General features: G+C 45.4%; 1 protein-coding gene across 5 annotated transcripts in view; it reads right to left on the reverse strand.

Moving 5' to 3' along the window:
- Positions 1 to 12,295, reverse strand: part of LOC135211126 (cyclin-dependent kinase 8-like) — a 268,054-nt gene that overhangs the window by 240,132 nt on the left and 15,627 nt on the right. For all 5 annotated transcript variants that reach the window (XM_064244242.1, XM_064244244.1, XM_064244243.1 and 2 more), the window contains exon 2: positions 5,467 to 5,542. In XM_064244242.1, coding sequence (XP_064100312.1) covers positions 5,467 to 5,542 — 76 coding nt within the window. The remainder of the gene's footprint in view (positions 1 to 5,466; positions 5,543 to 12,295) is intronic.

Genomic DNA, 12,295 nt, shown 5'->3' on the forward strand with positions numbered 1-12,295 from the left:
TAGATTTTGATGGTACCTCTCGAAGTGGGGTTGTTTGAGCAGATCTATCCTGTTTGGAAGAGATCTGGGGAAGTCCACTGTCCACTCCATCACCTCCGTGAACCAAATTCGGGATTGCCAATATGGGGCTATCAGAGTCATTCTGGTTCCCTTCGAGGCCACAAACTTTCTGACTACTTCTCCCAGAATCTTGAATGGGGGAAAAGCGTACACGTCTAGCCCTGACCAGTCCAGGAGAAAGGCGTCTATTGCATAAGCCCTGGGATCCTCTACCAGGGCGCAAAATGTGTCTATCCTTTTGGAGAGAAACGTGGCGAATAGATCTATCTGCGGTTTCCTCCAAAGATACCAAAGGGTCTGACAGACTTCCGAGTGGAGGGTCCATTCTGTAGGAAGGACCTGGAACCTCCTGCTCAGTCTGTCCGCTCTCACGTTCCTCTCCCCTTGAACAAATCTCGTTAGAAGAACCACATTCCTTTGATTTGCCCAAATCAGCAGATCTCTTGCCAGTTCGTATAGGGCGAAAGAGTGAGTTCCTCCTTGTTTTTTGACATAAGCCAGAGCGGTCGTATTGTCGGAGTTTATCTGAATTACTTTGTCTCTGACTATCTGCTCGAAGCTCCTTAACGCGAGGTGAATCGCAAAGAGCTCCTTGCAATTTATGTGCCATGACACCTGCTCTTCCGACCAGGTGCCTGACACTTCTTCGGACCCTAGAGTCGCACCCCACCTGTCTCCGACGCGTCTGAGAACAATGTCAGGTTTGGGTTCCGAACTTCTAAGGATACTCCTCTGTTTTCTTCCAAGGGGGTCAACCACCACCTTAATTGTTCCTTTACTTTTAATGAGATTGGAAACGTGTCCGAGAGCTGTCCTGTCTTCCAACTCCAACTGCTTCTCAGGAAGTACTGAAGCGGACGGAGATGCAGTCTTCCTAGAGGAAAGAACTGTTCGAGCGAGGAAAGGGTCCCCAGAAGCTCAACCATTCCCTCGCTGAAGTACGCTCTTTCTCTAAGAAGTTCAATACTGTGGCACAGCCTTTCCTTACTCTCTCTTGAGAAGGAAATACTTGAAAACCCCGAGAATCCATCTGAATCCCCAGATAGACTACGTTCTGGCTGGGGACCATCTGGGATTTCTCGAGGTTCACGATTAATCCTAATGTTTTTGTCAATTCCAGGATTGTTGACAGGTCCTCCAGACACTGCTTTTGAGACCTGGCCCTGATGAGCCAGTCGTCCAGGTATAGGGAGACGTTTATCCCTTTCATGTGAAGGTGTTTTGACACATTTTTCATCAAGTCTGTGAAGACTTGGGGAGCCGTAGACAGGCCGAAACACAGGGCCCTGAACTGATAGATCCTTCCCTCGAACATGAAACGAAGGTACTTCCTCAACGAATGGTGAATCGGGACGTGGAAATATGCGTCTTGAAGATCTAGAGACGCCATCCAATCTCCTTGACGGAGAGCTGCAAGTACTGAGGCAGACGTTTCCATGCTGAACTTCTGTTGTTGCACGAATTTGTTCAGCGAACTTACATCCAGTACCGGTCTCCATCCCCCCCGAGGCTTTCGCTACAAGAAACAAGCGATTGTAAAACCCCGGGGAGCTTTGATCCAGTACCAGCTCTATTGCTCTTTTGTCCCACATCTGCTCCACCATTTGACGAAGAGTATCCATCAGAACAGGGTCCTTGTATCTGGCTGACAGTTCCCTCGTGACATTGTCAAGGGGGTCTGCCCTTGAATGGGATATAATAACCCTTCTTGATTACTGACATTGACCAGGATCGGATCCTATGTCTTCCCATGCTCCCGCAAAGAATTGTAACCTGGCTCCTACAGGTGTCTGGAGGAAAGATTTCTACTTTTTCCCTTCTTAAAGGGACGGAAGGCAGATCTTCCCCTTTTTTCAGTTGATTTCCTTCTGACGATGGATCTAGCCTGAGAGCCTCCTCGAAAGGGCTGCTGTTGTTGAGCTGGCTTAGAGGCTTTCTTTTCCTCACTAGCCACAGGTCTATTCTTCCTTGAGGATTGCCTTAAAAGATCCTGAGTGGCTTTTTCAGTTAGCGAATGGGCAATGTCTCTCACCAACTGCGAAGGAAATAAATGCTCAGAGAGAGGCGCATACAGCAAAGCGGATCTCTGCGAAGGCGAGACGGCCTTAGTGAGAAAGGCACTATGAACCGCTCTCTTCTTTAGTATTCCCGCACCGAAGAGGGAGCACACTTCCGCCGATCCATCTTGAACCGCCTTATCGATGCATGTAAGGATGCTATGCAAGGTTTCAGGGCTTAGTTGTTCTTTTTCATGGGACTTCTTAGCAATGACCCCAAGGGACCAATCTAGGAAGTTAAATACTTCTAAGGTATGAAAAAGTCCCTTGAGGAGATGGTCCATTTCCGAAAGACCCCATGTTGCTTTCGCTGAATTTAAGGCATGTCTCCTCGACGAGTCTACGAGACTGGAGAAGTCCGATTCAGCTGAAACGGGCAGAGACAATCCCATGTTTTCTCCCGTTTCGTACCATATGCCTCTCCTGCCCCTTAGTTTAGCGGGAGGCATGCAAAAGATCGTCCTTCCTAACTCCTTCTTAGTCTTGATCCAGGAGTCCAGAGATTGTAAGGCCCTTTTCATGGATATGGCCGGTTTCATTTTCAGGAAAGACGAAGACTTGTGTGCCTTCGTACTTGAAAATAGAGAGCGAGGAGAAGGAGGAGCGGCTGGAGTCAATGCATCTCCATATTCTTCTAAGAGAAAAGCAGAAATAACTTTGTAATTCGAAAGCCCTTCTCTGTTAGTAACTTCGTCCTCCGAGACGTCATCTAAATTAATAGGATCGGAAGGAGAAGGCTCCCTTCCCTCCTCCGTCTCCTCTCTTGATTTCTTCCTTTCCGAAGAAGAAGCACTTCTATAAGGAGATGGGCTAGGAGTAACTCCCTCCTTACGTTTATCATTAGGCGAGTCACGTATCACTGCTCTACGCCTGTTAGACTCCTGTCGGATGTCAAGCTCTTCACGAGGAGAATGCGCCTGGCGTTTAGCAGGAGTATCTCGCTGAGAATACTCCTGAGGCCTGGTAGGAGTATCCTGTTTGGAATACTCCTGGCGCCTGACAGTCGTTACACTCTTCGAATACTCCTGCCGTCTGGAAGGCGCATCTCGCTCCAAATACTCTGGCGCCTGTTAGGAGTATTAAGCTCAAAATACTCCTGGCGCTTGGTAGGCGCATCGCGCTTAGAATACTCCTGGCGCCTGGTAGGAGTAAAAAGTCCAGAATACTCCTGGCGCCTGGGAGGAGTATCGAGGCCAGAGTAATCAAGGCGCTTGGCAGGAGTAATCTCTTTCGAATACTCCCTGACCTACGGAAGGCGCTCTAGTTCCGAATACTCCTAGGCTTGGTAGGGAGTATCGCTCATGGAATGCTTTCCTTTCCGAAATAGCAAGATATTGCCGCTTAGCGGCGCTTATACTACCTATCAGGAGTTCTCTCTTCTCCAGTTGGCTCTTGTTGCTTGGATGAAGATCTGGGCCTAGAACGATCTACAGTAAAGTCAGGCTCTTTGCGCCTACTTGGCGCCTGGCTCCTAGTTGGCGCCTGACGCTTGGTAGGAGTTACTTCCTTTCCCACATCTCGCCTGCCTAACGCACCGCTCCCCCCAGAGATGGCCGCTTGTGCGACAACTCCCCTGGAGGGTTCGTCGCGCCCGACAGGAGATCGGTATTTGGATCTCTTAATCGGAAGCCTGTCATCCTTTTTACGAGTAGGCTCTTTAGAAAGTACTCCTACCAAAGACGCTATTTGCTCCTGAACATTCATCAAAATTCTCCTGGTCGAAGGCTCATTCGAATCAGGAGAAGGAGATCTGGAAGGCGCTCGAGAGTCTTTTCCCTTCCAAGGATCTAAATCCTTTCTAGCTTTCTTGATTACCGAAGGCGCCTCCTCTTCAGAGAAGCGCTCGGGGCTAGAATTAAGCTCAGGTTCTTTCCAGTTCCTTTTTAGCGGACGTGAAAGCTTCGATTCCTTCCATCCTCTTCTCGGAGAAGGCGAACTAGAAGATGAAAAGCACTCACGAAGGACGCTTTTTCTATAGCTGTCCCTGGCAGTCTGAGATGTATACGATTCTGCCGAAGGGACGCCTGATCGTTGAGGATTCCCCACGACCCCCGTAAGGCTTTTGACTTTCCTTCTCCTCTGGGCCAGGGAGCTTGGAAGAGGTCTAGGCCTGGGAGCGTCGCAGGGACACTAACATCACTCGAGAAACCACATTCACTTCTCTTACCTTCCAATGCTTCCATTTTCTCTTGCATTTTTTGAAGGGAAGCTCTGAGTTCCGCTATTTCTGAGGCGGAATCAGAGGGATAAACTTGTGAACGGGCTGAAATAGAATGGGCATAATTAAGAGAAGAAAAAGAAGCTACAGAACTGCTAGACATTTTCCGGCTTTTGTAAGCCGCCTTCCTCTCTCTATCTTTCTCTAACTTCTTCAAGTAAGAAGTCAGATTCTTCCATTCTTGCGCACTCAATCTCTCACACTCGTTACACGTATTCTCAATTGAGCATTCAACCTTTCTACAACCACTGCATGTAGTGTGAGGATCTACCGAAGCTTTCGGAATCCTCACCTCAGCCTTCATTCACACACACTCTGAAGCTAACACTAGAATCAGACATATTCACGAAAATCCAAAGCGAAGTCCAAAAACCAGTCCATGTTAGCGAATGCCAAACAACGATCCAAGTACGTCACCAAAAATCAGTCGAAAGATGATCAAAAGCGTTGTGAAAAAAGAATTCCAGTCAGGAGGAAGTAACAACAATGTTGATACTACCGGCGACAGAGAGAATCTGATTAGAAAACGGGAATAGTTCCTAGTCCTGCTACCCAGAGCAGGGCGGTAGATCACCTGACCTACCTGTAGCGAGTGCTGCGAAATTTGAATTTCTGTTGGGGACGACGGAGTCGATAGCTATATATATATCTGACAGGTAAGTTGAATGTATGAAAACTTATTTTTATTAATATACTGTGCTAAACTATAAAGGATTTTTATCATAGTATGTGGTTTTTAAAAGCGTCATTAACTCGGAGCGTCGGAAGCGTCAGCGTCGTAACCTCGGAACAAGCGTCGTAATCCAGGACGGATTTTTCCCTTGAATATTTAAGAAAAAGCGTCGTAACCTCGGAACGTCGTAAGCCGGAACCGTCGTAACCCAGGGACCGCCTGTACTACTGGTAACCGACAATAAGTTCCAAATCATCAAATGGCTTAGGATTGACTAACATCAACCGGCAGAAACAAATTGACAGGCCTTTGTTTAGTTGTTCCTCTCTCCCCCGACTGTGAGCGGGGTTTCAAAATATAGTTGCCGTTAGTTAGAAACTATAGCTATGCAATTACTTGGTAAGTTACATATACAAAAACTACCTTCTATACAAGCAAATGTACAGAAAATTACTCACCGCAATTTCCCGGCATGCTGACATAGATAAGCCAGTGCCTTCTATCTGCTTGAGGGCATACTCCTTTGTATCGGTACTGAAAAGCATAAAGTAAAAGAGAATCAAATTATAATGGTCATTGATTAATCAGTTAAAAGGAAAATGATAAAAATAAATCTCATATTTAGCAATATAAATAAAAATCATAAGATGCATATGTTACACACCACAATAAAACATGCTCAAGATCACTAATGGATCTGAATGCTAAATCTGAAGGACTCTCATGTTCAATAAACTAAACTGAATTTGTTTTACTACAAATCCCATCAGTTTACAAAAGCCTATCTGTGTGGTTAACACTTCAAGACAAACACCATGTGTTGAAGAACACTCCAGTCTCCCACACATCAAGGAATCCAAGAGCCACCAACAATTGCCAGTCATTCTGCATGTCTTCTGCCAGAGCACAGGTCACTGCTACACAAATTAATGGACAGATCAGGGTCTGCTCCTTGCAATAGGTAAAAGAGTTGCTTTGTAAAAAAGACTGGCATACAACCCAGTCAATAGGGTACACTAGGGGTAACTTTCATAGATTATAGTTTAACCCAATTCCATATTAAAAGCCTAGGAGCCTATCCAAAATGATATTGTTATGATACAATAAAGTTTGTTCATACTTACCTGGCAGATATATATAATCAAGTACCCGCCCAACCTCCCCTCGGGGACAGTGGCATTAGAAAATCTGAATAGAAGATGGGAATAGTTCCTGACACCCGCCTCCCAGCGGCGGGAATGGGTACTAACCACCTGGCCGACCACTGCGTGTGCCGGGAGTTTTGAAATTCTGTCGGGCTTCGGAGAATACAGCTATATATATATATCTGCCAGGTAAGTATGAACAAACTTTATTGTATCATAACAATATCATTTTGTTCATGACACTTACCTGTCAGATATATATATATAGCTGATTCCCACCATTGGAGGTGGGGAGGGACAGAATAAAAGGATTTTGGGAAACATTTCACATGCAGATGATAGACATCTTGGTTCCTTACCTGTTAGCATAGCTGACTTCGTGATTACTGTCACCCAAGTCTGCTTTTGCTTTACTAGTCTCTCCAGCAAGGACGTGACCTGTATAGCTGGTGAGTTCTAGATGATCTGACAACTGGGGCGTGACCACAATGTGTCTAGACCATATTGACCATACCATGAGGGCTAAGAAGTAAAATAAATATCACCACCTGACCAACCTAGCCAAAGTTAAGGTGTTTTAACTAAGGCTTAAGAGTTAAGAAGTCCGCCATTGGCGGCGACTCAACAAATAAAATTAAGAGCTCTTCCTAACCATTTTCTACAGGATAGGATGAGTGGTACTTCTTGCCCCCAAGATTGTGTCTGCGGACACGTATGGCCCTAGCGAGCAGCAGCTCTCATATGACGTCTTCACATCTCTCAGGGAGTGTGAAGCGAACACAGAGTTGCTTCGCTAAAACGCGGTACTCAGGATGTAACTGAGTGCCATGCTCTGTTGAAATGCTTCCGAGGCCGCGCCCTCACCTCGTGAGCATTTACTTTAAAAGGTTTCAAATCTTTGTTTAAACATGACGAATGAGCCTCTTAGAAAGACTCCTTAAAAATAACGCCAGGGCGTTCTTCGACATGGGCAAGTCTGGTCTTTTTACGGAACACCGCAGATTGTCCGAATGACCTCAACTTTCTTTAGTTTTATCAAGATAAAACTTGAGAGACCCGACAGGGCACAGGACTCTCTGTGGCTCTTGCCCAATAATTTGTGCCATCCCCTTGATCTCCAGGCCTTTGGGCCAAGGGTTAGACGGGTTTTCGTTCTTAGCAAGAACGGAAGGCTTAGAGGACACCGAATTATGTCCTCTAAAGCCAAAACCTCTGATGATGGCTAAAACCTCACTAACCCTCTTTGCCGTAGCTAGAGTGGTTAGAAAATTAGCCTTTCTGGTCACGTGTATTAAGTTTACAGAAAGGAGAGGTTCGAAATGCTTTGACATCAAGAACTTCAGACTACGTCTAAGTTCCATGCCGGAAGCTTCGATCTAGACCATTTCAAGATTTCCGCAGACCTCAAAGATCGTGAAGGGCTTTGTTGTTTGACAGATCCGAATCTCTGAGCCTAGAGGCCGTCAACAACATATTTCCGTATTCTACAATCGTTGGGACTGTTAGCTTATCCCATACTTCAGACGGAAAGGGAAGACGGTAAAGTCATTCACAGAGGCGGAGGTGTAGGAGTAGTCATTCTTCCTGCACTATCTCCAGAATTGGCCCACTCCGATTGGTACACTGCAAAATATGCAGCACTGCTTTGCTTTGGCAATGAGACTTGTAATTAATCTTGAAGATCCTCTCGCTTCTCGACAGTCTGAACGCATCCAGACTCAGAGCGGAGAGGTTTATAGGTACCTCTCGAAGTGAGGCTGTTAGAGTAGACCGGTTCTCTCGGGAAGGGTCCTTGGAAAGTGCTCTCTGAAGGACGTGACCTCTGTGAATCCAGCCTCTCGAAGGCCAACATGGGGCGATCAGCGTCTTTCTCGCTCCCTCTGACGCCAGCGATTATCTTATCATATTTCCTAAGCTTTTGAATAGGGGAAAAGAGACTAACCAACTATCCCCATTCCATACTATATGATGGCGTCTATTGCTACCGCTCTCGGATCGAGAATAAGGGAGCAACGTAGAGGAAGCTTCTTCGTCTTCAATATTGCGAAGAAATCTACGAAAGGACGTCTCCAAAGTCCCTCCCACAACTCTCGACATACTTCTAAGCGAGGATTACTCAGACGTCAGTAGTTGCTGCCGTCGATCGAGAAGATCCGCACGGACGTGCAATAGTGTAACGAACCTCTTGAGGATCGTTACGTTCCGTGCCTATGTCGATAACCATCTCTCTCTTCTTGGGATATGAGAGAGCTGCGAAATTATCTGAGATGATTTGGACCAATCGACCAAAAACTCACTCTTCGAGGAACTGGAGAGCCAACCAAATTGCTTCCAATTCTCTTAGATTATGTGCCAGGACCTCTGTACCTCTGTCCGGATGCCTGGCACCCTCTCGGTATCACCTGAGGTGATCGTCAACCCATTGAGAGATGTTTAGAATTATTTCTAGATCTTTGATGTTATTTCAGTTCTCCTGTAGGAAAAACTGTAGAGGTCTGAATTGCAGTCTATTCAGGGAAACAAGCTTCTCCAGCGAGGAAATGGTCCCCAGCAGACTCATCCATTCCCTCACTAGCATGCTTCCTTCCCTAATAAGGCTGCGCTTTGCATAAGCAGGAGAGCATTATTATAGTGCTATGCCGCGGTAGACTCGTACAGAATTCTGTTAGTGCGGTAAGCAGCGCTGAACAGGTCTAAGAGATATCTCTGTTGAAAATTTCTTAGCAAAAGGAAGTCGTGTTTATTCATGATTACTAGAAATCCCCTCAACCCGAGGCGAAAGTCATGATTGTAGGGTAGAGATACGGTTCGTCAATCAATCCCGCGGGAGAGAGAGACGTAAACGACCGAGCATAACAGCGAGCTACCTGATACTGAGCTGGTGACACTGTGACAGTTACAGGCAGCAGGCAGCAGCTTATGTTCACCTTCTCGCAGTCTTATGCCGAGTTGCCAGCTATTCTATTCATCTAAAGAATAGATTTTTCATTATTTGAACAGAAACTCTCAAGTTGGCATATTTAAGCGAAACAGAATTCGCTAAATACAGAAGCTGATTTTGTGTTGTCGTAACATTACGCTTAATTAACCAAATGTTAAATCGGAAACTCCTGGAAAGTTGCCTGGAGTACGAGATTAAATATACTGCGTCATCCACAATGACAGCAACCTCTCGTCTCGCACTATTCTGCCTGAGTTACCAGCTACTCTCTTCTACGAAGGAATAGGTTTGTTACTATTATCGATCAGAAGGATATTCTCAAGCAGGCATATTTAAGCGAAACATAATTCGCTAGATGCAGACGCTGAGTTAGTGTTGTTGTAACAATACCTTTTAGCGTTGTCCTTACAGCGGAAACTCCTGGAAGTTTGCAGGAAGGACCGATTAAATACACTTACAATAACCGTCTTTTCGGTGCCATCTGTAGAGGTAACCATGATATGCGTATATGACTTGAACCCTACATTAGTAATATGACGCAAAGATAAAATACGTAAGTATTTGTTAGTCACTTGAACATCTAATTCTCTACTACATTCTTTCCTCGACGAGGAAGAGAGAGAGAATGGAAATCGACTGTCTTCGTTCTCTTTGCCAAGAGAACGAATTAGCATTATTCGAATGGAGATCAAGTGAGAACCGAGGATCTGAAAAGGACAGTTTCAAGCTTCTTATTGATATTGGACATAAGACTTCATGGACGTAGTCTACAAGTCTTTTTCCTGGATGAGCCTCTGACTAATGAATGAGAGCTCTTTCGAATTTTGTTAATGAGAGCTTATCCGCTTAAGCGATAAAATGTTATTAAGATCTTTGTCAATGAGAACTAACCCATTTACATGACAGAAAGTAATCCAGGAATTCGAGCATATAGTTTTCCCGATTCCCGCAGAAATCGAGGAAGGGGCAGGATTCCTAATCAGAGACTGGGCTTACGACAGGTAGGACCTTAATGTTCCCCTTCGGCAGCGCAGTCCCGAAAGCAGACGAGGCATTTTATGACACCGAAATCTGCTTACAGTTTTTCTGGAATTCATCAAGTCATGGATTCTATTGAACGCTCCCTTCGTAGAAAGCAAAGTAGACATCTTGACGAGACCAAACTCCTTCCTCTTCTTCGAAGACGCCCTCTTGAAGACCATTCTTGCAGGAATCCTGGCGAATGTCTTGATGCGTAGGACGCCTAACGTTCTGAAGAACGTCCTGGTAAGTGCTCTGCTGAGCGACATGACGTGTAGGATGCCGAACGTCTTCAAAAGCGTCCTCGCTAGCGTCCTGGCGAGCGTCCAGATGTGTAAGACATCAAGCGTCTTCCAAAAAGCTTATCAATGTTTATGACGTCGAGCGTCTTCCAGAACGTCCTGACGAGCGTCTCTTCGTGTAGGACGTCGAGCATCTGCAAAAGCTTCCTCACGTCTCAATGCGTAGGACGTTGAGCATCTTCAGAGACGTCCTCGCGAGAGTCTTACCAGAGCGTATTTGGTTTGCATAGAACACCAAGTGTTCTGAACGGCATCTCAGAGAGGATCTTGTCGAGCGCCCTGATGCATGAAAGGCCATAAGACTTGACCATACCGTAGACTTAAAGTGAATTCTCTACTACATTCATCTTCTCACTAAGCATGTACTCTAATAAGCCATGCTTTCGTAAGCATGAGAGCATTATATAATATATAGTGTTCTGCTGCGTTAGATTCCTTTAATAATGTTACCTACGGTAATCAGCATTGAAAGGCTGTAATATCTTTCTTATTGAAAGCTTCTTAGCAAAAGGCAGACAATATTTTATTTATGTTTGCTTAACTATCCCCTCAATCCGAGGCTAAGACCGCGATTGTAGGGGATAGATACGGTTAGTCATTCCATCCCGCAGGACCGACCTCTCATGACAGAAATAGATGGTTAATGCGTTGGTCTAAGCTGGCTGGCCTTACTCTTCCAGAGTTGCCAGCTACTCCATTCAATAAAGGAATCTTATAAAATTATTATCGAACTTGGGGAAGTTCTTATTAATGTATATTTAAGCAAAACAAGACTTCGATAAATCTAGAAGCTAATTAGGTATTGTCATAACAATCCCTTTAAGCGTAGTCTTCGAGAAAGTCCTGTAAGATACTGGTAATAGAGTTGCACAGCAAAGAAGTAACTACAGTATGTACTTATGATTTGACCGTATCGTATTATCATACAGCAGATACTCTACTACCTTCTTTCCCTGCCGAGGCAGATAGAGAAAGGAAAAAATTTTACTATCTTCGTTCTTTTCGTTAATAGAACGATAGAAAGAGTATATATATCTCCTTAAGGAAAGAAGTTAATACAGGAACTCTTTAAATCTTCGTAATTTCCTCATAAATCGCGGAAGAGACAGAATCCCTGTTCATCTCTAGGGTTTACGGAAGGAAGTAGATATTTCCTATCCGCCATCATATCCAAACGTCGATAAGATTCTTATTAAGAAACCAAGGTTTCTCCCGAACGTCTTGGTAAAAACTTCGACATGACTGTTGCTTATCAAATACGGAGGCGTCCCGAAAAGCGTCCTGTCTTCAAGGGGAGCGCCACTCATGAAGCGTGCTAGTCACAAGCCGATGTACGGTGATCGTCGTCCGGACGAGTATTATGGACGTTCGCAACTCCTGACAAAGACGGCGGCCGCCTGTGCGACATCTTTGCGGTTCTCTGTCACGCTCATCGACACTTCCAGAAACGCACTCAAAATGGACGCCTGTGTGTTCTTGGGTGCGAGGATGTAGAAAGCGACGAGCAAGGAAAAGGAGAAGAAGACTGCCTGACTTGACAGACAGACAGCCTCAAATCCTTCCTTCAGTAAATGTGTTTTGCCCTTCTTTTGGCGAAAACAAGGCCAACCGAGAAGGGCTGATCCTGTGAGAAGACGAGGGTACGCCTTCTTCCTTTTCACAGTAACAATGATAAGGCGATCTGGGCGCTTAACAGCGTTCTTCCTATTTCCTTCTTCTTTCCCCCATGTGTTGGAAAGTCGTCAAATTGTTAAGGCGGCGATTACAATCGCATGACAATAGAGAGAGAGGACGTGAAGCGTCCTCCTCAATAAGCTTCTATTTAAAGGGCGCGAGTCCTTCCGAGAGCTCCAACCCCTGTACGGGGAGGACGCCTCGG

The sequence above is a fragment of the Macrobrachium nipponense genome, chromosome 4, assembly GCF_015104395.2.
Source record: "Macrobrachium nipponense isolate FS-2020 chromosome 4, ASM1510439v2, whole genome shotgun sequence".
Taxonomy (NCBI): Eukaryota; Metazoa; Arthropoda; class Malacostraca; order Decapoda; family Palaemonidae; genus Macrobrachium; species Macrobrachium nipponense.